Here is a 24,597-nt window from a genome sequence, read left to right on the forward strand (position 1 = left end):
GGGCCACCTCACCTCATTCCAGGTGAGGCTGCGCTCCTCGGGCACCACCTGGGTTCTCCTGGGGACACCTGTGTAGGACAGGAGGGGTGGTGGCACCTCAGGATGGGGACATGGGGCACTGGCCACATGAACGGGCAGCGAGCGTGGCTCTTGCTGCGTGGCCGGTGCCACGGCGTGTCCCACACCCCGCGGGGTCCCCAACCCCACCGTACCTCGGAAGCAGACGGACAGCAGGACACCGGGACCGAAGCCGGTGGCCCCGGGAATGTGGACGGCGACAACGTGGCACCGCAGCATGGCCACGGAGCGCTGGCACCGGGGACGGAGCTGTCACCAGGGGGTGCCACCAACGGGACACCCCCGAGGCGCTGTCACCGGGGATGGCTGCAGGTTTGTCACCACGGGGGTGCCACCAATGGGCGACCCCCGAGGCGCTGTCACCGGTAATGACTGCAGGTTTGTCACCGAGGGGGTGCCACCAATGTGCCACCCCCGAGGTTCGGCCACCGGGCGGCGGGTTGGTCACCGAGGGGCTGCCACCGCAGTGCCAGCCCCAGGTGCCACCAGCCCCCTGGCCAGCAGCACGGCGGTTGGCTCGCCGTGTCCGAGCGCCAACGGCGGGTGGCGGCGCGGGGACTGTCGCGCGGGCCGCCCTTTCACCGGTAACGGCGTCTCCGTGTCCCCACGCGGGACGCTCCGTGACCCCGCCGGACGGCGCAGTGTCCTGTGCGGGGCCTGGATGAGCCTGGAGTGTCCCTTCCCGCGGGGACATTCCTGGGGACATCCCATGGACATTCCCGGCCCTCACCGGTCCCTTCCCACAGGGACATTCCCCGGTCCCGCGGGAGCGCGCGCCCTGAGGGGAGGCCGGAGAGGCGGGAGCGCGCGCGCTGAGGGGAGGCCGGAGAGGCGGGAGCGCGCGCGCTGAGGGGAGGCCGGAGAGGCGGGAGCGCGCCCCGCGCACGCGCGCTGAGGGGAGGCCGGAGAGGCGGGAGCGCGCCCCGCGCACGCGCGCTGAGGGGCGGGCGGCGGCGGCGGCGCCGTGAGGGGAGGGCGAAGGGGGCGGGGCTCCCGCCATGTCGCAGCGCGCCGGCGACCGCGATCGCGACAGGGAGCGCGAGTTGCAGTGGTCGGCCCGCAGGATGGGCACATCGCTGCTGCTGCAGCTGTCGGCGCACGAGCGGGAGCTGGACTTGGTGTGCCTCGACCACAGCTACGCCAAGCCCTGGAGCGCGCACCCCGACGCCAGCGCCGCCCGGCCCGCCCGGCTCCTCTTCCTCACCCCGCGGAGGCACCTCGGCAGCGCCCCGTGAGAGCCCGAGCGGCGGAGGGGATGGCAGGGGGTGGAGGGGGGGAACTGGGGGGGTCCTGTGGGGCTGAGAGGCCTGTGAGGGGAAAGTAGGGGGTCCTGTAGGGCTGTGAGGGGAAAGGAGAGGGTTCTGTGGGGCTGAGGGGGAAATTGGGGGGTCTCCTGTAGGGCTAAGGGGCTTTGAGGGGAAAGGAAGAGGCCCTGTGGGTCTGCAGGGGTCCTGAGGGGTGGGGAGGGGCTGTGAAGGAGGAGTTGGGAGGGCCTGTGGGGCTGGGGGTGCTCGTAAGGGCGAGTGGGGCAGTTGTGAGGGGGAAACTGGGGGCCCTGATGGGTTGGGGGGGCGGTGAGGAGTCTTGGTTTGGGGTGTCCTGAGGTCTCAGTTTGAGGTGTACAGGCACCATGGTTTGGGGGTCCAGGGGCCGTCATTTGTGAGCTTTAGCAGTCTCAGTTTGGGACTCCAGGGGTCTCAGTTTTGGGCTCTAAGTTTAATGGTCCAGGATGCTTGGTTTGGGGCTTCAGGGAGATCGGTTTGGGGGTCCAGGATAGGTTTGGTTTGGGGGCCCAGACGTCTCAGTTTGCGATGTCCAAGGTGCTTGGTTTGGTGGCCCAGGAGTACTGAGGTCCCTGGGTCAATCCCACCCTGTTCATCCCTGGGAGCGCTGCCCAAACCCCCTGGATGCCCCAAATCTCCCATCCCCAAGCACGGCGGAGCCCAGGGTGCCCCATCCTTGCCCTGACCCTGGTGTGGGTGGCAGGGAGGCCGATGTCCCCATTGACGTGGAGACGGTGACGCCGACGCCGGTGCCGCTGTATGACAACCAGAAGGCTCGGAGTGTGATGAACGAGTGCGAGCGGCACGTCATGTTCGCCCGCACCGACGCCGACGCGCCCCCGCCGCCCGACGACTGGGAGGAGCACGTCAACAGGTGGGAATCCGGGCTGGGAATGGGAATATGGGCTGGGAATGGGAATATGGGCTGGGAGGAGCACATCAACAAGTGGGAATATGGGCTGGGAATGGGAATATGGGCTGGGAATGGGAATATGGGCTGGGAGGAGCACATCAACAGGTGGGAATATGGGCTGGGAATGGGAATATGGGCTGGGAATGGCAGGGGATATGGATTAGGAATGGGAATATGGGCTGGGAATGGCATGGAATCCAGGCTGGGAATGGCAGGGAACAGCAGGGAATATGGGCTGGAAATACTATGGAATCCAAGCTGGGAATGGCAGGGAATATGGGCTGGGAGGAGCACATCAATAGGTGGGAATGGCAGTGAGTCTGGTCTGGGAATGGCAGGGAAGGCCAGGGAATCTGGGCTGGGAATTCCAGAAAAAGTGGATCCAAGCTGGGAATTCCAGGGAATGGGAATTCAGGCTAGGAAGCAGGAATGGTTTGGTGGTTTTGTGGGTGACCCCACTGTGTCCATCCCTGCAGGACGGGCTGGACCATGGCCCAGAACAAGCTGTTCAACAAGATCCACAAAGCGCTGCAGTCGGACAGGCTGGCCCGCCTGGCCAACGAAGGGGTGAGAGGGGCTGGGCTCCGGCCTTGCCACAAAACCTGGGGTGGTCAGCGCGGGAATTGTGGGCCTGGGGTAGCCTTGAGGAGCAGGCAGCTCTGGGCTTTGTGGTTTTTGTGGGATCATAGAATGTCCTGGGCTGGAAGGGACCCCCATGGATCATCAGTGTAACCTCTGGGAGTCCTGCACAGACACCCCAAAATCCCACCCTGGCAGCCCTGCATGAACACCCCAGAATCCAAAGGCTCCTGGAGCTCCAGCAGCCTTGGGGCAGTGCCTGTTCCCTGGGCAGTGCCCAGCACCCTCTGGGGACAGAACCTTTCCTAGACTTCAGCCTGAGCCTGGTCTGGCCCAGCTCCAGCCATTCCCTGGGTCCTGTCACAGGGATCAGAGCTTCCCCTTGGAAGTTTTGGATTGCTCTGAGGGCTCCCCTCAGTCTCCTCCTCCTCAGACAGGTGTTGTCCTCGCTCCAGATGTTTGGGAAGCCCACACTGACAGTTCTCTAGGGATTGGGGCTGCAGTGCTGTGCTCTGTCTTTCCTTCCCCTGATCTGTTTTTTGGGAATTCCTGCTTCCAGGCCTGCAATGAGCCCGTGCTGAGGAGGATTGCTGTGGATAAATGTGCCCGCAGGGTGCGCCAGGCCCTGGCCAGCGTCAACTGGGACACCAAACTCATCCAGTGGCTCCACACCACCCTGGTGGAGACCCTGAGCCTGCCCGTGCTGGCTGCGTACCTGGACGCTCTGCAGACGCTGAAGGGAAAGGTGATGAAAGCAGGGGGAGGCTTGGCTGTCACAGCTGGCAGAGGCTGGAATTGTTGTCCTGTGGTTTGGGTGTGTTTTCTCACTGGCCTCTGCTTGCAGATCCCTGCCCTGATCGACAGGATGCTGCTCTCCTCCACGGCCAAGACGGGAGCAGCAGGGGCTGAGGCGCTGTCCCTGCTGCTCAAGAGACCCTGGGACCCAGCAGTGGGTGTCCTGTCCCATAATAAACCAGTGAGTGCCCCTGGGGGGTGTGGGGGTCCCGTGGCAGCTTCAGTCTCCCCATCCTCTGCCTCTGTCCTCTCCCTGGGCTCTTCTGCCCCTCATTTAGACCTGCTCCGTGAATGGCAGGGACCCACCAGGATCATCAGTCCTGGCCCTGCACAGATACCCCAAAATTCCACCCTGGGAGCCCTGAACAGACACCCCAAAATCCAAAGGCTCCCAGAGCTCCGGCAGCCTTGGGGCCATGCCCATTCCCTGGGCAGTGCCCAGCACCCTCTGGGGAGAACCTTTCCCAAAACCCACCCTGAGCCTGCTCTGGCCCAACTCCAGCTGTCCCCTGGGTCCTGTCCCTGTCTCAGGGAGCAGAGATTGGAGCTGTCCCTCAGAAAGGAGAGTCCCTTCTGTTGGAGAAATTTTCCTGGGTATCCTGAGAGAGCTTTGGCTTGGGAAGACAATTAAAGAGCTGTGCAAGATCCTTCCCTCTTCCTCCTGGGGCAGGGAAGCCTTTCCTGGGAGCGCTGCTGTCTCTGACACGGCTCCTGTTGGACTTTGCAGAGCAAACTGCCCGGATCCCCCCTGATCCTCATCGCTTCCTCCGGCCCCGCCAACTCCCTGTTCCCCACGTCCCGACGGCACCGCTTCTGGCAGTCCCAGCTCTCCTGCCTGGGAAAGGTCTGTGGGGCTGGATCTGTGGGGTTCCTCTGTGGGGCTGCATCTGTGGGGTTCCTCTGTGGGGCTGGATCTGGGGGGCTGCCTCTGTGGGCTGCCTTAGTGAGGCTGCCTCTGTGGGGTTCCTGCTGTTGTCCCCAGCCCTGCTGGCTGTCGCTGATGTCCCCTTTCCCTCACAGGTGATCCCCATCGCCACGTCCCTGCTGAACAACGGCAGCGGGGTGGGGGTGCTGCAGTGCCTGGAGCACATGATTGGCGCCGTCAGGGGCAAGGTGGCCGAGGTGAGGGACAGCAGGAGGTTCCCTTTTGCCCCCTGCCCTGTGCCCAGGGGAGCTGTGCCACCCTGGGCATTGTCCCAGTGTCTGTCCTAACTCTCCAGCTTTGTTTTGTGTCCCACAGATCCACAATCACTTCTCTCACAAGCAGATCATCCTAATCGGGTGGAACACGGGTGCTTTGGTGGCCTGTCACGTGAGTGCCCCAGTGCTCTGTGTCATTGGGGGGCACAGGAGGGGTGTGGATCTGTTAGAGTAGGTTCAGAGGAAGCCACGGAGCTGCTCCAGGGCTGGAGCCTCTGGAGCTGGGCTGGGAGAGCTGGGAATGGTCACCTGGAGAAAGGAAGGATCCAGAGAGAGCTTCCAGCACATTCCAGGGCCTGAAGGGGCTCCCAGAGAGCTGAAGAGGGACTGGGGACAGGGGATGGAGGCACAGGACACAGGGAATGGCTTCCCACTAGGAAAGGGGAGATTTAAATAGGATATTGGGAAGGAATTCTGGCTGGGAGGGTGGGGAGGGGCTGGGCTGGAATTCCCAGAGGAGCTGTGGCTGGAAGTGTTCCAGGCCAGGTTGGAGCGCCTTGGGACAGTGGAAGGTGTCCCTGCCATGGCAGGGGTGGGATGGGATGGGCTCCAAAGTCCTTCCCAAACCATTCCAGGGTTCTGTGATGGAGAGCCTCTTGGCAGCTTCAGCTCAGAGCTGGATTTCAGTGACTGCTGGGGCTCTCTCTGTCCCTGTGCTCATTCCAGGGCCTGGCTTTGACCTCTGTGTCGTGGGCCCTTTGCAATTTGAGTCATTTAATCACTGTGTTAATTACCAAGGTGTTGCTCTTAAGGTCTTTCTGTGCCTGGCAGGAGCCTGGCAAAGCAGCCTTCATTCCTGGGATGTGCTGGGCTCTGGGAATGCTGACCTGGGATGGAATGTGTCACTGCTGGGCTCTGGGAATGCTGACTGATGGGATATGTCCCTGCTGGGCTCTGGGAATGCTGACTGCTCTCTCCCTGCCCAGGTTTCTGTGATGGAATACGTCACTGCTGTCGTGTGCCTTGGCTTCCCCCTGCTCACTGTGGACGGCCCCAGGGGGGTAAGGAACAGATGGAGCTGCTTAAAGAGCTCTGCTTTAAATCTCCCTGGGTTGTTTTGTGGAAAGGTTCCTGGAAATCCAAGGCTGATTTTTGAGGGAATGTGGGTGTGACTGTTGTTTGGAGCAGCTGTCGCTCTCAGAAGAGGGACTGTAGCAACCCTGGTGGGATTCTTGATCCATGGCTGATGTGAGGAGTGCTCTTGGCTTGTCTCTGCTGTGGTGGGGTTTTGGAGCTCCTTCCTGAGAACCTGGATCATCCCTCATTATCCATGACCTGTGTCCCTCATTATCCGTGTCCTGTATTCCTTGTTATTCATGGCCTGGCTCCACCATCCCTGTCCTGTGTCCCTCATTTTCCGTGTCCTGTGTCCCTCGTTATCCCTGTCCTGGCTCCATTATCCCTATCCTGCCTCCATTACCCCTATCCTGGCTCCCTTATCCCTGTCCTGTGTCCCTCACTTTCTGTGTCATCTCCACAGAGCCCAGGTTTGTCCCTTTTGGGTGTGACTGGATAGGGGTTGGTGATGGACACAGCCACGTTGGGAGGTGGCTCCTTCCAGGGCCAGTGGAATTCCATTGGAATGGCTCCATTTTCTGGAGCACGCTGCAGCTCAAGCAGAGTTTCCCTCTGGCCTCAGTAAACCCCATTGGGCCTCAGCCCTGGGACCTCCTCAGCCCCATCCTGGGGTTGCAGCTCCATCCCTGCCCTGTTGCAGGATGTGGATGATCCCCTCCTGGAGATGAAGACCCCGGTGCTCTTCGTCATCGGGCAGAACTCGCTGCAGTGCAACGTAGAAGCCATGGAGGATTTCCGGGAGAAGATCCGGGCGGACAACAGCTTGGTGGTGGTGGGAGGAGCAGATGACAACCTCAGGTGAGGCTTTGCCAGCTGGGTTCTGTCTTCCTGGGAATTGTGGGCAGCACCTGGGGGATGGGGATGCCAACCCCAAATCTGGTGTGGGGACGAGGTGGGAATTGCATGGAAATACTCCAGATTTGTGTGTATTGAGAAAAACTGCAGGAAAAACCTGTATGGGAATGGGCCTGACCTAGAGCTGGGCCTGGTTTAGGGCTGAGCTCGGTTTAGGGCTGCACCCAGTAGCACAGAGGAGGTTTTGGACCATCACAGGAGTTGGATCTCTAGCAGTGAAAATCCATAAAAGAGAGGAAAGAAAGAAATCCTCAGCTGACATTGGGTGTGAAGGCAGAGCTCTGAAATGTCAGGTTGGCTTTGCAAAATGCTTTGAGGAGTTGCAGAAAAGATCTTTGTCCTCATCAGGCGAAGAATGATGGGAGTGTGCTCGTGGAAAAGTGTGGATTTCCACCTGTTTTGGTTCTTTTTTTTCTCCTAGGATAAGCAAAGCCAAAAAGAAGTCAGAAGGCCTTACCCAGAGCATGGTGGACAGGTGCATCCAGGTACCCACAGGGATCAGGAAAAGGAAGGAGTCAGTGCTGGAGTGTCCCAGGTTACAGCAGGGATGGGTTGGGTTGGAGGGAATCTTCTCCTGAGGGGGGGTGTGGAAGGGAGGTGTGAGATCCCTGGGGGTACCCCTTAACCTGAGCAGTTTCCTGAGTGTCCCAACACATCTGCTTGGGGCTACAGCAGCATTTTGGGAGAAACCACTGTGGTTTCTCCCCACAAGTCCTAAATCAGTGCTTTGTGAGCTTCACTGAGAAATGTGCATTCTGTCTGTGAGGCTTTGGGGATTTTCTGCAGAATACCAAACCCACAGAGCCTTACCCCTGCTTTGGGGATTTCCTGCAGAATACCAAACCCACAGAGCCTTACCCCTGCATCCCCTTGGGAATGCTTCATTTCCTTGCTTTGAGCTGTGCAGATCCATTGCTCAGAGACCTGCCCAGCACTGAATCCCACTGTTTCTCCCAAAATTTCCAGGATGAGATTGCAGACTTCCTGACAGGGGTGCTGACCCGGGCCGAGAGCCACTCGGGCTCTGAGCCCCGTGACCTGGATGCTGAGAGGAAGAAGAAGCCCCGTGAGTGCAGCAGGAGGGACCTGTCCTTCGAGCTGCCCGAGAGGAGCAGCAGACCTGCCTCCCCTGCAGCCAAAGTGCCAGCCTCACCCTCAGGCTCCGAGGTGGGGGCTCTTCCCAGCCTAATTCCAGCTGGGGGTGTGCAGAGAGGGGGTTTTGTGCCACCAGAATCTCCCAAATTTGTGCTGAGCGTTGGGAGAGGGAGGTGAGAGGGTACCCGGGGGGATGTGGCCTCAGGGGAGGTTTAGATGAGAGATTTGGGACAATGATCTCATGGGAAGGGTTGTAAAGCTTTGGAACAGGCTGCTGGAGTCACCACCCCTGGGATGTTCAAAACACGGCTGGATGTGGCTCTGGGGGACAGGGCTTGGTGGTGACCCTGCTGTTGACAATGGCACTTGATGGTCTCGAAGGTCTCTCCAGCCTTAAAAGTCCCAGGATTCTCACGGTGAGGGGAATGAGTGCTCAGGGCCAGGGCTGCCTCAGGCAGCCGTGGGCTGAGTGTCCCTCTGTCCCAGCAGGACCTGTCCAGCGTGTCCAGCAGCCCCACGTCCAGCCCCAAGACCAAGGTGGCCGCCCTGTCCCTGCCCAAGCCCAGCCAGGTGGGCCCCACGCAGCTGCAGAGGAGGCAGGTGCCGAGGCCTGAGGCTGTCCTGACCCACAAGCAGGCACAAGGTAATTCCCTGCAGCTTCCCCACCCTTCCAGCAGCTGCAGTTTTGGGTTTTCTCTCTTTCTGGACCTGTGTAGGTTTTTATTTTCTTTGTCCTGTGTTGAATTCCAAGCTCCCCGTGGCAGCTTTCTGTGCAGCTCAGCGCCTGGCACTGCCCTGGAGGGGTGGGGCTGGGTTGGAAATGGTGTTTCTGCAGCTTGTGGAGCTGTGCTGCTGCTGGGGCTGGGAAGGATTTTCTCTCTGGCTGATCCTGTAGCTGTGCTCTGATACTTTTGGGACACCCTGGGCTGGTGTCTCCTTCAGGGCTGCCTGGGAAGACACTGAAGGTGCTCAGGAGATGGTTGAGGCTGTTGGATTGAGGTGGAAACTGGGATTTGGGGAATTCCAGGACCATCCTGTGGAAAACCTGCTGTGGAGAATGATCCAGCTTGAGCTGTGGGGTTTGGTGTCCTGTTAGAGGCTGGTTAAAAACTTTGTCTGTGGTTCTGGTGAGCTCTGGGGAGTTCAGGGAGTGCTTTTGTGGCTGAAGATTCCTCCTGGCAAATTCCAGCAGCACCTGGGGGATGGCTCTGCATCCTCCCTTCTCTCCTTGCTGTGCTCAGGACACACCTGGACAGGCAGGTGGGTGTCACCTGCAGCAGTGACCCTGCACATCCCTCCTGGCTTGGGGATGGGCTCCAGGTGGAAGCTGGAGCTTGGATCTGCCTTCATTCCTCAGCCCAGGGACTGAAGGGTTGTGTTCCTGAGGGAGGCAGGAGGAGGCTCTGTGGTGGAGCTGTGTCCTGGTGCCTGGTCCTGTTGGGAATGCTGAGGTGATTCCCAGTGCCTGGTTCTCTCAGGAATGTTGAGGTGATTCCCAGTGCCTGGTTCTCTCAGGAATGTTGAGGTGATTCCCAGTGCCTGGTTCTCTCAGGAATGTTGAGGTGATTCCCAGTGCCTGGTTCTCTCAGGAATGCTGTGGTGATTCCTGGTGCCTGGTTTTCTTGGGAATGCTCTTGGAGCTGCTCAGGACACTGCTGGCTCCCATCTCCCAGCTGCTCTCAGGCCCTTGGTCCAGCCCAGCCCAGCCCAGCTCAGCTCAGCCCTGCTCTCCTCTCAGCTCTGTCCCACTGGCTGTGGCAGGCTCTCTGTTGGGAATGAGCCATCCCAGGCTGTGCTCCTGTGGCTGGATCCATCTTGTGCAGAGCTCTGCCTGCTCCAGTGTCCTCTCTCAGTGTCACAGCTGTGCCCCAGAGCCCCTGTCCCCTGCAGAGCCAGGCTGTGATTCTGTGATTCTCTCTGATTCATTTCAGCTCAGTTTGCTGCTTTTCTGAAACAAAACATGCTGGTGAGGAAAGCTCTTCCTCCTGGCACCTCCTCATGTCTCTTTGGTGAGTATCTCCTCACTCCTCGCTGGCTCTCTGCCTGTCTCCCTCCTTCTCTCTGTCTCTGCTGCCTTCCTCCATCATCCTCCTCTTCCCCTTTCTCTGGGGCTGTGTCCCCAGCGTGTCCCTGGCGTGTCCCCTCGTCCCCTGCTTTGTGCTTCTCTGCTGTTTGGAGCTCCAGCCCAAGGCCCTCTTTGCCAGCAGAGATCTCAGGCTTTGCTGAGCTCCTCCTGCCCCCCGTGGATAAATCTCAGGCTTTGCTGAGCTCCTCCTGCCCCCCATGGATAAATCTCAGGCTTTGCTGAGCTCCTCCTGCTCCCCATGGATAAAGGCTGGAGTCTGGATTGTTCTGAGGGACTGGAGCTTGGTGTTTAACCCTTTCCTGTGCTGGGGGTGTGGATACCAGTGTGACACACCTGGGAACACAAGGGACAGGAACGAGGGACAGCCAGGGGTGGACACACAGCAGCACAGCTTGGCCTGAGGGATTAGGGAAGAGCAGAAAGTGAGGGACAGGGATGGCTTTGGGAAAGTAGTGATGGATCAAGATGGCTCTGGGAAGGCTCTGATGGATCAGGGATGGCTCTGGGAAGGCTCTGATGGATCAGGAATGGCTTTGGGAAGGCCCTGATGGATCAGGGATGGCTCTGGGAAGGCTCTGATGGATCAGGGATGGCTCTGGGAAGGCTCTGATGGATCAGGAATGGCTTTGGGAAGGCCCTGATGGATCAGGGATGGCTCTGGGAAGGCTCTGATGGCTCAGGGATGGCTTTGGGAACCTCCCAAACACCTCCCAGGGGACACAGAGGGACACAGCAGGGTCCCTGCCTGCCCGTGCTCTGAGGGTCACCTGGTGCCATGCATGTGCCACTCGCTGTCCTGCCTGGCTGCTGGCCCTGGGCTGGGGCTGTGGGGCCTGCAGGGCTCTCCTGGATGCTTTGGGAACCTGGGAATGTTGGGAATTCTCAGCATTCCAGGCTGGGGCAGGGGGACTGTACCCCAGTGGTGGCAGATGTGGCTTGGCAGGGTGTGGCAGCTCATGGCCATGTCCCTGGGCTGCACTTGGGGGTCCTCTGTGCTTTTTGGGGTCACCCTGGCCTCAGGGAGCTTGTGCTTGGGGCAGGGAGCTCTCAGCTGCGGGGTTTCTGCCCCAGGCCCTTGCAGTGTGCAGTTTTGGGGGCTTGGCTTTGCTGCAGCACCTCCTCTGCTTTGCTTGGTGCCTCTCAAACCCTGCCCAGCTCCTGGAGGAGAGCTGGGGGATCCTGTGCCTGTGCTGGAGCAGCAGCTGGGCTGAGCTCTGACCCTCTGTGCCTGCAAGCCCTCACCTTGTCCCCTCACCTGGCCAGCAGGGCTGCTGGAGGAGCTGACTCCAGGATTTTGGGGTGAAAATGCCCCTGTGGAGCTGTGGCAGCCGTGCAGAGCCAGGGCAGCCCTGGCAGCTCGTCCGGCTCTGGGCTCTCAGCGGGTTCCTGCGCACGGAGCTGGGCAGGCTGGCACGGAGCGAGCTGTGTTCCCCTCCTGGCACCCCGAGCCACCCTGGGCACTCCAAAAGCCCCTTCTGTGTCCCCCAGTTCCAGTGGCCTCCGAGCACTCGGAGGGGGCTGACAAAGATGATGTGAGAGTGCAGCTGAAGAGGCAGCAGAGCCCCAGCCCGACCCCGTGCACCAAAGCCTCCAAACGAGCCAAAATCAAGGTGACCATTGTCTCCCACGGAGATGCCACGGGCACTGGAGCAGCCCTGAGCACCCAGGCTGAAAGTGAGTTGGGACCTGGCTGTGGCTCCTGGCAGGGCCTGGTGGGGAGGGAGCTGTGCTTTGTTAGTCCTGGTTTTCCTTAGTCCCGGTTTTTCCTGAGCTCTGCTTTTTCCTTAACCCTGCTTTTTGGAGGATTTAGCTGCAGGGAAAGGTGGAGACTCCAGGTGTGAGAGGCTGGGGGGGGCCTTGGCAGGAGCCATTTTTCCACAGCCTTGGAATTCCACACTCCTGAGAAACAGCTTGGAGCTGGGAGGGGATCCTGCACCTCCCTCTGGTCAGACACCTTCCTGTGGAGGCCTGGAGCTGCTGCTGGGAGTAGGGTGGATACTGGTACTTCTGGGAGCAGGGTGCTGGTGCTACTGGGAGCAGGATGGATACTGGTGCTGTTGGGAGCAGGGTGCTGGTGCTACTGGTGCCGTTGGGAGCAGGGTGCTGGTCCTGCTGGGCTTGTTTGGAGCCAGGTTGTGGTCCTTCTGGTGCTGCTGGGATCAGGTTCTGGTGCTGCTGGTCCTGCTGGACCCCTCTCTCCACGTTCCTCTTGCCTGGACCTCGCTGCTGCCTGAGGGATGGTGGTGAAGTTGCTCCCTCTGGAAGAGTTCTGTGCCCTCCAGATCCCCCAGCCAGCTGAGCTGCCCGCTCTGCTGATCCCCTGGAGGCTGAAGTGTGGCAGGCACCCCTGGGATTCACATCCCAGCAAATCCCAGCTCCCACCCTGCCTCTGCACCTGGAAAATGCCCAGGAAAAGCTGGTGGGCTCCATCTTCCTGCCACAAGACACAAATCCACATCCTTCTGGAAGGTTTCACTTGATCTTTTGGCAGCTTTGAAAACCTCTGCTTTCCAGAAGCAATTTTTTTAAATTTTATTTTTAATTTTCCAAACTTTACTTCTTTCCACAGAAAGGAAATGAGTTGCAGAAGTAAACATGAACCCAAACAAGAATTGCCTCTTTGCCAGGAGGAATGCACAAGGAAGGAATGCAGTTGTATCCCCCAGTGCTGCAATAAACAAATTCACAAATTCCGTGCTTGTCGCATCCCTGTGTATTTTGTAAAATGTCTTGAAGCAAGAATCTTTACAAAATCTCCCAGATGCCAGCAATCCATGCATGGAACAGGAGGGGATGAGTGGAGAGAACCTTTAGGAGAGAGATTTGCATTTGGTGGCAGGGGCCTGAGGTTCCTCAGGGATTTCGGGAGGCGACTCCTTCCCTCCTGCCTCTGGAGTTCCATATTTTGTGTGTTCTAACTGGATTTTGCTCCTCCCAGTCTGGGATTCCTGCAGAAGATGCTCTGGGAGCTGGATGGGTACTTGGAAAAAGGGGGATCCCAGAGGGTTTGTGGGGGACAGGAGCTGAGCTTTGTCCTTTTTGTTTTGCAGTTGTCTCCGGGAAGCCGCTGCCCCTGGGCCAGGCCGTGTCCAGCACCAAGGAGCTCTCAGGGCTGCTCTCCACCCCCAAGTGAGTTGGAATTTGGGAATTTGGGAATTTTGGGGGGTCTTTCTCTCCTGCACGTGGAATTTTCTGGCGTGGGGGAGGCTCTGGAGCTCCTGGATACTCCACTGGGGCCTGGGAATGGCAGGAGTGGAGGTGCTGTGGCTGTGTCTGCTCTGGTTTCCCAACCTCAGGTTTGTTTATCTCTGTCTTTGTGGTGGCTTTGGCAGAAATTCTGCCTTTAATCCTTCCCTTCTGGCACCTTTGCAATAAAAAGAACATTTTTGTTGCAAGGACAGGGCATAGGAGCCTCAAGGCAGCCTGTGAAGGGCATGAGCTGAGCACTGTTGGACAGGAGGAGGTGTCCCTGCTGGTGGCAAAGGGCTTTGAGGCCCTTTCCAACCCAAACCATCCCAGGATTCTGACAACTGGGAGAGGAGAGGAAGAAGAGCTGGGTTTAAGTAAATAAATAAAATATATTTTTTTAATACAATTAAATTTTAAGTTAAAAAAAGCGGGGTTTAGGCAGGGACAGTGCCCTGCAGGCTCGGTGCCTTTGGGGCAGGGTGACCATGGGAGGTGAACACAGCCACCAAATTTTCTCCCAGTTTGGAAATCCATGGATTTTGCTGCTGCCAAAGCTTCTCTTGGGATTGATGCTTTTTGGGGTTTTTCCCAGCCCTGCTGTGCTTGTGCAGCTCAGCTCCCACGTCCCTCAGCCCTGGCTGTCAGGGCAGTGCCAGCTCTGTCCCAGCCCTCACCGGGGTCTCTCCCTTCCCTTTTAGGCTGAGCTCAAGCGCAGAGGCCTCGCTGAGCCCGGCTCAGCCCGGGATCCCCAGCAGCTCCGCCCCCAGCGCCTTCCACGCCCTGCAGAGCCGGCTGGTGGCCAGCAGCAGCCACGGCCTGCCAGCCCAGCCTGCCACTGCCCTGCCAGGTACCAGGGGAGAGCCCACAGGGTGTGGGGGAGCCTCTCCTCGCCCTCCCTGGCCTGGCTGAGGTGGGGCTGGTGGGGATTGTGGCGTTTGTGCGTAAAACAGCAAAACCCCAAATCCTGCTGCGCTCCACAGCCACCCCTCTGTGGCTCAGCAGGGAAATGGAGCCGGGCCAGGGGGGTTTGGGGTGGGTTTTGGGCAAGGTTCTGTCCCCAGAGGGTGCTGGGCACTGCCCAGGGAATGGGCACAGCCCCGAGGCTGCTGGAGCTCCGGGAGCCTTTGGATTTCTGTGCAGGGTCCCAGGGCTGGATTGGATGATCTCAGTGGGTCCCTTCCCACTCAGGACATTCCCTGATCCCATAAAGGAGCTGTGGGAGGGTCCCCAGTGCCCTCAGGTTGAGTAACAGCTCTGTAGCCCCAGGCCAGCCCCAGAGTTTGGTGCTGGTGACCCCTCCCAGGCTGACCTTGTCCTTCCCTGGGTTTTCAGGAGCAGCCTCTGCCAGCAGCCTGCTCCAGGGGCTGAGCTTCAGCCTGCAGGACATGGGCACCAAGGCCTCCAGCCTGGCCCCCAGCGCGGCCGCCGCCGGCTCACCTGTGCAGGTGAGCAGCCCCTGGAGACCCCACGGGGCAGGGGAGGCTTTGGGGAGCAGAGGGAGCCTGGGTGGGAGACCAGGGCTGGGCTCTGGGCGCTCCTGAAAGGGCTCTGTGAGGAGCTGTTTCTGTGCAGGCAGCCCCAAACTGCTGAGCTGGAGAACAGATTGGGAGGGATCAGTGGGAAAAGCCATGCTGGCACCTCTCAGGGTCCCACTTTGAGCCACTCAGAGTTCCAGGAGGGATCAGTGATCATTCCCTGGGAAAAGCCACGCTGGGACCTCTTAGGGTTCCACTTTGAGCCACTCAGAGTTCCAGGCTGGGAGGGACAAATCCACCAGGACCAGCCCTGCCCATGGCCAGAGAGAAGCGTGCGAACCCCAAAGGCTCTGCTGGAGGGAGGAGTGGCCATCCCCAACCTGGCCTGGCCCTGCAGGAGCTCAGGGCTGCCCTATCCTTGCAGAGCTCAGCTTAGCCCAGCCCTGCAGGAGCTCAGGGCTGTGCTGTCCTTGCAGAGCTCAGCTTAGCCCGGCCCTGCAGGAGCTCAGGGCTGTGCTGTCCTTGCAAAGCTCAGCTTAGCCCAGCCCTGCAGGAGCTCAGGGCTGCCCCGTCCTTGCAAAGCTCAGCTTAGCCCGGGCCTGCAGGAGCTCAGGGCTGCCCCCCGGCCCTGCAGGAGCTCAGGGCTGCCCCTTCCTTGCAGAGCTCGGCGCTGAAGGCTCCCGGGGCCCTGCAGAGCCTGGCTGCCATCAGCACGGACACGGGCGCCGTGGTGCGCACCATCCCCGTGGCCACCTCGCTGGCCCTGGGGGCCTCGGCCAGCGGCAAGCCCACGGCCATCCACCAGCTGCTGAGCAACGGGGGGCTGGCCAAGCTGGCCAGCAGCCTGCCAGGGCTGGCCCACATCTCCAACCAGGCTGCAGGTGAGTGAGAGAGAGAGAGGGAGGGAGGTGCTGTCAGTGTCTGGAGCTCTTTTCCCAAAGCTCCTCCTGCTCTGTGGGCTGGTGCTTCCCGAGAGGTCCCTCTGAGCCCCATTTGGAGGTGGCCTTCACCATCCCTGTGTCTCAGGGACATTTCTGTGTGCTCTGCAGGCCTCAAGGCCCCGGCCACCATCACGGTGACACTGCGGGGACAGCCCGGCCGCGTGGGCACCCTGAGCCAGGCAGGGCTGGGCACAGCTCAGCCCCAGCTGGAGGAGCAGCCCCAGGGCCCTCAGGTAAGGGGGACGCCTCTCCTCGCTCACCTGGGCAGCTCCTGGCCCTGCCAGGTGTGGCTGTTCCATCTCTGGGGTGTGAGGAGGGGGTGACAGGAGCCAGGGAGTTGTCACTGTGTCTGTTCAGGTTTGATTGTCCTTGATGCCATGGAATTGTGCGATGGTTTGGGCTGGAAGGGACCTCAAATCCTGGCCAGTGCCACCCCACCACGGCAGGGGCACCTCCCACTGTCCCAGGGGGGTTTGGCTCATGCTGCCTCAGACCTGACCGTGCACCCATCATGTCCAGGAGTTCCCAGGCAGAGTCCTGGCTAAATCTCAGGATTTTGGGATTTTCTTCCCTCGACCTTTCTGATTTTCTTGCACTCACTGAGCTCAGAGCTTGCAGCCCAGAGCTGGTGCCCTTCAGGTCAGTGGGGACAGGTCTGAAATTCTGTGTCAGAGGCAGCTTTGGTGCTTTTCAATCCCCCTCAGAGCTGCTGTGCTGCCCTTGGTGTCCCTGTCACCTTGAAACTCTCTGGACACAGAGGAACAGGGCTGGACCTGGTCTCCAGGCTGAGGCCATCCAGGAAGGGGTTAATTTTTTGGATCCTGACTTTCCTTTACAATGCTGAGCTTGTGTGTTCAAGGCTGGGCTCAAACCGTGCCAGGGCTGCTCCAAAGCAAACTGAAAGCAGCTCTGACAGGAAATGAGGGTTTGTTCCTAATTTTAGCCCTGACATCAGCGGGGTTACGTAACCTTCCCCAAAGGCCTCAGCAGCAGCCAGGGCTGAGATTCCCCCTGCAATTCCAGCTGAGGGCTCTGCAGCAAGCTGGGATTTAAATTTGGGGTTGAGCTGTGCTTTGGGGTGGGCACTTCCCTCGGCATCCCCCGTGGGCATCACAGGGATCTCCCCTGGGAGCAGGGTGAGGAGAAACCTGAGGGTTTGTGTGGCTGGGAGATGAGAATCTGAGTAAAACTGGGTTTATCTTCTCGCTAAACTTGGGCCTTGTGGGGTGTCTGTCCCCTGCAGTGTGGGGACAGCCACACCTCTGTGTCCTGTGGAGGTTCTCCAAGGCTGCAGCTGGGGCTGGTTTGGGTGAGGATGGTGTGAGAAGAGCTCCCAGCCCTTGGAGGGAGGAATTCCTTTCCCATCCTGAACTCTTCCCCTGCCAGGGACACAGGTTTTAGTCACAGCCTGTGCAGTCAGGGCAGGCCTGAGCTGGGAAAGGTCTCAGCATCCTGGAAGGGACTTTGGAGCCCATCCAGTCCCCCCAGGGACACCTTCCCCTACCCTGGGTGCTCCAAGCCCTGTCCAGCCTGGCCTTGGGTGCTGCCAGGGAGCCTCCAGGGCTGCCCTGAGGGGCCTGGCTGGGGAGGGACCCGAGGGGGGAGAAACTGTCGGGAGAGAGGAACTTCCTGGGGGACCTGAGCAGGGAAAGCCTTCCTGGGGATCTGGGAGTGGAGCAGTCCCAGTTTGGGTGCTGGATCTGGGTGCTCTGGCAGTGGAGCTGTGCCAGTTTGGGTGCTGGATCCTGGGTATCTGAGCAGGGAAACCCTTCCTGGGGCTCTGGGAATGGAGCAGTTGCAGTTTGGGTGCTGGATCTGGGTGCCCTGGCAGTGGAGCTGTGCCAGTTTGGGTGCTGGATCTGGGATCTGGGTGCTCTGGCAGTGGAGCTGTGCCAGTTTGGGTGCTGGATCCTGGGGTCTGGATGGCCTGGCAGTGGAGCTGTGCCAGTTTGGGTGCTGGATCTGGGGTCTGGGTGCTCTGGCAGTGGAGCTGTGCCAGTTTGGGTGCTGGATCTGGGGTCTGGGTGCTCTGGCAGTGGAGCTGTGCCAGTTTGGGCATCATGGTTGCCCTGCTTGGGCTGTGCCAGTGTTGGGGGATGAACCAGGCTCAGGGGGGCAGTTCTGCAGCCCAGGGGGGGGCAGGATGTCCCCAGAGCTCTGACCCTGTCCCCTTGTCCACAGTGACCACCACGGAGCCCCTGTGGTGTGGGAGGCCAGGCTGGCAGCACTGGCTGGGTGTGGCATTGCTGAGGCTGCCCTGTGCCAGCCTGGGCACCCCACGGTGGCACCTGTCCTGCAAGGCACCTCCAGGACACTTTGGGGACACTTTGTGGGGCTGGCCAGCAGCAGCCACGCTGTCTTGGGGGCTGTGGGGACCCCCAGAATTCCTGGAGGGTGGGAAAGTGGGGGTGTTTTTTGGGGTTTGTTGCTGTTTAATAAAAATAATCCTTTTTGTAATGGTTTTTTTTTTATTATTTTGTTGTGCCTTTGGACTGAGTTTGTGACTGTGGCCATTCCAGGGGTGGCTTTTATTTGGGGTGGATTTTGTGAGTGCTGAAGGATGGAGGGACAGAGCAGGGAAGGATCCACACTGGGCAGCTCCCTGGAATAATCAGAGAATCCTGGGATCTCCTGAGTGCCAAGGGACCCACTGGGATCATCAGTCCAGCCCCTGGCCCTGCACAGACACCCAAAATCTGAGCTTGGCCAGCGCCCAGCACCCTCTGGAGGAATAACCTCTCCCAAAATCCAGCTTCTTCCCAAGTGCTGTCCCCAAACTTGGCCTGTCCATGAATTCTGTGATCCCTCACAGCTCCTGCTCCCCCCGGAGCTGTCACAACCCTGGGGACAAGGAGGTGCCACCGTCCCTGTGCCCTGCCTGCTGTCCCTGCAGGTGGGGAGAGTGAGGCCTGGAGCTCCCACAGAGCCTTGGCTTGGTCTGGAATGGCTCAGGTGGAGCTGCTGGGGGCAAAAGTCACCTGGAGGCAAAAGGGACCTGGAGTCAAAAAGGATTCTGGAGGCAAAAGGGACCTGGAGTCAAAAAGGATCCTGGAGGCAAAAGGGACCTGGAGTCAAAAAGGACCCGAGGCAAAAAGGACTTGGGAGGCACAAAGGACCTGGAAGCAAAAACGACCTGCAGACAAAAAGGACCCGGAGGCAAAAATCATCTCGGGGTAAAAAAGGACCTGGAGGGAAAAAAGTACCCAGAGGCAAAAAGGATTCTGGAGGCAAAAAAGGGACCTGAAGGCACAAAGGACCTGGAACTGTTGCTGAGCTGGTTCCCAGCTGGACTCGAGGCTGCTCCATGGAATTACTGCCATTCCCCCCAAACTGAGGTGGAAGAGCTCTTCCTTCCCTCCCCACAGATGAGTTCTCAGCCTCATGGCTCTGGGTTCAGGGAGAGGATCCCCCCAAGCCCTGCTCTGATCCCAGGAACCACGGACACCCCAAACTGCCAGCTCGGGAGCAGCCAGGCAGGATTGTTCCCTTTCCACCTCTGATGGAGTGACCCAAACCCCAAATCCGGCCGCGGGGGCTCAGGGATGGGAACAACCTGGCAGGAACAGAGACCTCCAGCACCGCTTTTGCTCCCTTTTTTATAGATTTGTGTGTGGATATATAGAAAATAGAGAGAACCGTGGGGCGCCCCCAGCGGAGCCACCGCCGGCTGCGAACAGCTCTGAGATGGGCAATCAAAGCTGCCCAGTCCGGATTGTCCCCTCGCTGCCCCCGCCATGGCAGCGCTAGGGCCTGGCGTGGTGCGGGAAGGCCGGGACGTGCGGGGAGCTGCAGGAGCGCTGCCCGTGCCACGGAGCCGCCGGGTACAGCCGGGGCCGCGGCGAGCTCCCGTAGGACGCGGGCAAGCGGCCGGCGGCCAGCGGGCGGCACAGCTCGGAGGCCACCACCAAAGGGCTGGGGAAGGCCGGGATCACCAAGGGGCTCACGGAGAGCGCCGGGGCCACCGGCACGCCCTGCGTTCTCAGGTGCTCCAGGGGGCTCCCGAAGCTGCCCGGGAAGTGCAGCGCGGCTCCCTTGAAAGCGTCCGGCGGCAGCGGCGCGGTGAAAGCCGGGGTGGCCACCACGGCCTTGGGCTTGGCCAGCACTCGGTGCCCGCCCGGCGAGCGGCTCCGCCTGTCCCTGCCCTCCTTGGCCAAGGGGGACGCGGCGCGTCCCTTGGCAGCGGGGCCGAAGGGCTCCTCGTCCTCCTCCTCATCGTCGTCATCATCTTCCTCCTCCTCCTCGTGGCGGCCGTGGCCGGCCTGGGGCGCGGCGGGGCCGAAGGCGGCCCCGGGGGGCACCCAGCAGGCCTGGACGGCGGCGGCCCGGCCCTCCCACGGCCGCCCCGCCGGGCTCCGCAGCTCCGGGGGCTGCTCGGGCTCCTCGGGCCGCGCCGGGAAAGCGGAGGGCGGCTCCAAAAAATCCTTCAGGTTGGAGAAGTAGCCCCAGAGCGGGGGACAGCCGCCGGGCTGCGGGCCCTCGCTGCGGTAGGCGTGGAAGTAGCCGGTAAAGACCGCGGGGGCCGCGCCCCCGTCCTGCGGGCAGCCCTGGCTGTCTCTGCCCGCCGGGGATGCGCTGCGGGCCGGGCCCGCCTCGCTCGCCACGCTCGGAGCTCTGTCCGGAGCTCCCCAGGGCTCCGGGCTCCTCTGCTCAGCCGGACCAGGGCCGGGCAGCCCGGGCTGCTCGGGGCCGCTGTCGCTCGGTGCCCGGCGGCCCTCGGGGCAGTGGCGCTTGTGGCAGTGCAAGGACTCGGCCTTGCTCACCTGCGCCAGCAGCTTCTTCTTGGCCAGCGGGGACATGATGGGGTGGTTCCCTTTGGAGTAGAAGCTGGAGAAGAGGCGCTTGTAGGTCTCGCTGTGGCTCCTGCAGGGGCTGGGACACCTCCCCGAGGGGCTGGGGGCCGGCATGGCCGGGATGGCCGGGCTGGAGCGTCCGTCTGTCCCGCGGCTCCGCTCCGCCGCGTCCTCCGTGGCCGCCTCCGGCCGCGCCTTGTCCGGAACCACCTGCGAGCGGAGGGGTCGGGCCGTGGGTGCCGCATCCCGGGCTGGGGTCTCGGCTCCCACCCCCCGCTCTCATTCCCCGGCCGGCCCGTCCGTCCCTGCCCGGCGCCGGGCGGGTTCCGGCCTTCGGAGGGGCCGCGCACCTGCTCGCGGCCCTTCTCCTTCCTGGCCCTCTTGCTCTTGTCGTCCTTGGAGACCTTGTACTGCCGCCGGGGTTTGCTGGGGGGCAGCGGTTTGTCCTCCTCGCCCTTGAGGTGCCGCACGTAGGGAAGGACGAGCCTGCGGAGCGAGCGGGGAGCGCGGTGAGCGCCGCGCCGGGGGCAACTGAGGCAGGCGGCGGGACAGCCCCCCCAGCCCGGCCCGGCCCGGCCCGGCCCGGTCCGGTCCCACCTCTCGTAGTGGCGCCGGGTGCAGGTGGCCGCGCTGGTGCTGCCGGGGCTGCCCCCGAGCTCGTCGTAGACGTTCTTCCAGAGCCGGCGGCCTGTCACCTGCGGGGGGAGGGAGGGACAGAAGGACAGAGGGACAGAGTGAGCCCCGGCACCCCGGGGACAGCCTGGCACCCCGGGGACACCCCGGCTCCACGGCCGCTACTCACCAGCTCGTAGGCTCCCAGCTTTTCCACGGCCTTGTAGATCTTCCAGAGGTTAACTGGGAATAATTAAAAGGGAGATGCTGAGGGTCAGGAGGACACGGGAGCGGAGCACGGCCACCCCCCTGTCCCTGTCCCTGTCCCTGTCCCCGGCTGGGGGACATACTCTGCTTGAAGCCGAGGTGTGGGATCCTCTCGATGGGCGTGTGCCGCTCCTTCATGAACTTGTAGAGGCTGACGAGGAAAGCCTCCTCCTCCTCCTTGTCCTTGTCCTCCTCGTCCTTCTCCTCCTTGTCCTTGTCCCCACCTTCTCCCACCGCCTTGTCCCTCTCGGCGCCATCCCCGATCCCCGGCGCGTCCTGCGGGACACGGGGCTGAGTTTTGGGGGAGCCGCGGCCCCTTCACCCGCACGCCCGTTCCCCGCAGCCGGGGGAGCTCCGGACCCGATCCCGGCGGCGTTCGGGCAGCTCCGTGTCCCCCGGGGAGCTCGGGGCCGTTCCCCGGGGAGCTCCGGACCCGTTCCCCGAAGCTCCGGGGCCGTTCCCCGGCAGCCCCGGGCCGGTGGCCAAGTTGGTCAAAGCGCTGGATGCGGGTGAGAACACGAGGAGCGGCTTCCAGGAAAACAGACGGGCAGAAATTCCGAAATTCAGACCCCCCCGCGCCGCCGCCGCCGCCTTTCTCAGCTAAAAATGTTCCTCGTTTGTTTGTTCTACATTTTCCGGAGTTATAAAACTTGTTGCTATTTTTGGGCAAAGAAGCTGCTCGGCTCCCAAGTCCGTCCTTTTCTATTTTTTTCAGTCTTTTTTTTTTTCCTTTTTTTTTTTTTTTCCTTTCTATTCATTTTACGGCTTGTGACAGACACCGGATTTTAACGGCTGAAAGAGTTCAAAGCTTTCCTTTTTTTCTTTTTTGGGTTTGTTTTTTTTTTGTGTGTGTGTGAAATAAAAAGCTGCTGGGGGGAGGGAAAAGCTCGAGCGCCACAAAATCCGAACCCCTTTTCCTCACGAGGATAAAAAATAATGACAAAAACGATCCTGTTCCTATGGGACCGCTCACTTCTCCCCCCAAAAATGCCATTTTCGGTTCATTGCGCCCCTCGCCCCTCACCCAAAGCTGGGAATTTCACATTTCTCTGCCTCATCCTCACTTCCACTGGCGGCCAAAGCGCTGCTCGCGCTCCTCCCTCTCTCCCCCGAATTTTGGGGCGTTCAGCATCCCCCAAAAACCCCCGGGGTGCACTCACGGCGGGCTGGGCGGGGCTGGGGGCGTCCCGGGGGTCTCCTTGCGGCTCTTGGTCCTTCTCCATGGGGGAAATCGCTGCCCGTGGGTTGGGGACGGGACCTGGGAGGGAAAAAAAGGGAGAGGGTGAGACCCCGAATTGCCGCTGCTCCCATAAAATGACGGGGCAATCGGGGGGATTTGGGGTTGCCCGTCGGGCACCGGAACCGGCCCGAGGCTGCTCCGTCCGTGCCTCTCCCCTGCGCCCCCCGTTCCGGGCTCGCCACCCCCAAATCCCTCCCATGTTTTTGAGGAAAAACCCCGGGAAAACGGCGAAAAGCGGCGATGCCAACCTGGGGAAGGAGCGGGGCGGGCAGAGGGGGTCCCGAGGGGGTCCCCAGGTGCTCCCCACGCCCCCCGGTCCCGCCCGAGCCCCTCCGGTGCCCCCGGTCCCGCTCGCGCTCACCGGCCGCGCCCGCGCCACGTGACCGAGGGGCGCGCCCGGTGGGCGGGGCCACTACGCCCCTTCGCTGCCCATTGGCTGGAGCCAACACGCCCCTTCTCCTATTGGGCAGCCGCCCTGTCTGTCCCCGCCCACCGCGAGGGGCACGCCGGGAGTTGTAGTCCTGAAGCGGCGGCGCGCACGGCTGTGGGTGAGCGCACCTGAGCTCAGGTGTGTGCGGGGAAGGGTCTGTGCGCCTGTGCGGGGCACGCGCGGGTGCCCAGGTGTTTACACGGGCACAGAGGTGCCAGGTGTGCGCAGGTGGGCACGTGTGTGTGCAGGTACAGGTGTGCGGCAGGTACAGGTGCCACACACACCCGTGTGTGCGGGTACAGATGTCCCACACACACACACACGCACCCACACGCGCGCAGGTGTTTATCAGGTGCCAGTGTCCCTCCCCTGTGTGTGCAGGTACCGGTGTCCCCGCCGTGTCCCGCCCCCGCCGCCCCGGTTCGGTTCCCGGCACCGCTGACGCGATTTCCTCCCTTCCCGGCGGCGCTCCGAGCGCAGGAAACCGCCGCGGCTTTTGGGGCAAAATGCGGCCGGTTCGGGACTGAACGAGCCCCGCCGGTGCCAACATCCCCCGCAACCCCCGACCCGCCGGTGCCATCACCCCCGACCCGCCGGTACCGGGCTGGGGGCGGCACCGGGCTCCAGCTACACCCTTAATGAGCTAACAACAATCATTATCACAGCACTAATCCCGGGCGCTTCGGCGGCGCCGCTTTCCGAACTCATCCCGACTCCCGGCCCGCTCCTCAGCCCCCGGGGCCGCTCCTCCTCCCCGGATCACCCAAACCCCGCCGGTTTAGGCCCAAACTGGCGGGGCTGGAGCGTCACGGCCCGGAATAGCGCGGGAGCGCTGCCAGGCCGTGACGGCGGCTGAGTAATGGGCTGAAGTCATCCTCCCTTCCCCATCCCGCGCCGCCGCTTTTGCCAAACCCCCCCCGACATCCCCGGGGGGCTGCGGAGGGGCCGGGGACCCCCGGGGGCGGCCGCGGCTCCGGGACCCCCGCGGGGCTCCCGGTGCGTTCGGCATTTCGGGGTTCCCGGCGGGTCCCGCTCGGGACGCGGCGGGCGCGGGGGACGCGCGGCTCGGGGCGGGCCCCGGGACCCTGCAGCCCCCCGGGACCCCCGGACTCACCGGCGGAGGCTCGGGCAGCGCTCCGGGGCGGCCGGAGCGGAGCGCGGGTGTCGCGGAGCGGGACCGAGCCCGGGATGAGTCAGCCCCGCTCGGGGAAGTGGCGTGTGCGAGCCGGAGCGGGGCGAGCCGCAGCCATTGACTCTTTCCTTACCGGAACGGACGCGCTTTTGGGGCTTCTCCCCCCGCGCCCCGAATGACTGGGCCGGACTTTCCCGGCCCCAAAGCGCCGCTCCCCGCGGCGGAGCCGCCCCGAGGGCGGGGACACGGCGGGACGCTCCGGGGTCGCGGTCCCGCTCCCTTCCCGGGGCTCCCCGGCATTCCGGGGACGCTGTCCCTTGTCCTTTGTCCCGGGATTGCCAATCCCCGTCCCGCGGCACCGGAGCCGCTCACACGGCGGGGACAGTCGGGGCTCAGCCCCTCGAGAATCCCCCCCCGCTTCGACTGGTGAGAGAGTCCCGAAAAATGAGAGAAAAAGAAAAAAAATCCCCCGGTGACTCATTTTGGGCCAAAAAACCCGAAAAAGCAGCAGCGGGGGGAAGTCGGGAGGGGCACCGGGCTCCTGTCGCCCCTCCCGGGGT

The 24,597-nt window shown here is 61.7% G+C and overlaps 2 protein-coding genes across 10 annotated transcripts; one reads left to right on the plus strand and one right to left on the minus strand.

Annotated features, from left to right (window-relative positions):
- The first annotated feature begins 1,060 nt into the window (after positions 1-1,060).
- On the plus strand, positions 1,061-17,942 carry KANSL3 (KAT8 regulatory NSL complex subunit 3). 5 transcript variants are annotated; one of them, XM_084221831.1, is made up of 21 exons: positions 1,061-1,309; positions 2,065-2,235; positions 2,751-2,841; positions 3,413-3,598; positions 3,698-3,829; positions 4,376-4,492; positions 4,669-4,770; positions 4,889-4,960; positions 5,775-5,849; positions 6,566-6,723; positions 7,202-7,265; positions 7,747-7,947; positions 8,365-8,518; positions 9,807-9,884; positions 11,450-11,635; positions 13,012-13,090; positions 13,849-13,997; positions 14,483-14,595; positions 15,287-15,506; positions 15,675-15,799; positions 17,748-17,942. In XM_084221831.1, the coding sequence occupies exons 1-21, from the start codon at positions 1,077-1,079 to the stop codon at positions 17,748-17,750; spliced, it is 2,709 nt and encodes a 902-aa protein (XP_084077957.1). In that variant the 5' UTR covers positions 1,061-1,076; the 3' UTR covers positions 17,751-17,942. The 5 variants fall into 5 exon arrangements, with proteins under 5 accessions (XP_084077957.1, XP_084077958.1, XP_084077960.1 ...); XM_084221832.1 differs by having other exon boundaries at positions 11,456-11,635; XM_084221834.1 differs by lacking the exon at positions 11,450-11,635.
- Positions 17,943-18,014: 72 nt separating this feature from the next.
- Positions 18,015-24,232, minus strand: ARID5A (AT-rich interaction domain 5A). Of its 5 annotated transcripts, none has more exons than XR_014616755.1 (8): positions 22,724-22,855; positions 22,396-22,493; positions 21,319-21,511; positions 21,159-21,211; positions 20,954-21,051; positions 20,707-20,842; positions 18,683-20,566; positions 18,015-18,596 (listed from the first exon to the last, which is right to left on the minus strand). XR_014616755.1 is itself a non-coding variant. In XM_084221838.1 (7 exons), the coding sequence occupies exons 2-7, from the start codon at positions 22,456-22,458 to the stop codon at positions 19,310-19,312; spliced, it is 1,800 nt and encodes a 599-aa protein (XP_084077964.1). In that variant the 5' UTR covers positions 22,459-22,493; positions 24,020-24,232; the 3' UTR covers positions 18,015-19,309. The 5 variants fall into 5 exon arrangements, 2 of the variants coding, with proteins under 2 accessions (XP_084077964.1, XP_084077963.1); XR_014616756.1 differs by having other exon boundaries at positions 18,015-18,631; XR_014616757.1 differs by having other exon boundaries at positions 18,015-18,544; positions 18,597-20,566.
- Between the last annotated feature and the right edge of the window lie 365 nt (positions 24,233-24,597).

This window comes from Fringilla coelebs (genome assembly GCF_963513975.1).
Source record: "Fringilla coelebs genome assembly, chromosome: 26".
NCBI lineage: Eukaryota > Metazoa > Chordata > Aves > Passeriformes > Fringillidae > Fringilla > Fringilla coelebs.

Bases quoted from the DNA above. Each gene is read 5' to 3' on its own strand.
- KANSL3 (XM_084221831.1), top strand. From the start codon at position 1,077: ATGTCGCAGCGCGCCGGCGACCGCGATCGCGACAGGGAGCGCGAGTTG. The intron at 5,850-6,565 runs GTAAGGAACAGA...GCCCTGTTGCAG, and splicing joins CTGTGGACGGCCCCAGGGGG to GATGTGGATGATCCCCTCCT. The intron at 15,507-15,674 runs GTGAGTGAGAGA...TGTGCTCTGCAG, and splicing joins CATCTCCAACCAGGCTGCAG to GCCTCAAGGCCCCGGCCACC.
- ARID5A (XM_084221838.1), bottom strand. From the start codon at position 22,458: ATGGAGAAGGACCAAGAGCCGCAAGGAGACCCCCGGGACGCCCCCAGC. The intron at 21,212-21,318 runs GTATGTCCCCCA...AATTATTCCCAG, and splicing joins ACACCTCGGCTTCAAGCAGA to TTAACCTCTGGAAGATCTAC. The intron at 20,567-20,706 runs GTGCGCGGCCCC...CTCCGCTCGCAG, and splicing joins AGGAGAAGGGCCGCGAGCAG to GTGGTTCCGGACAAGGCGCG.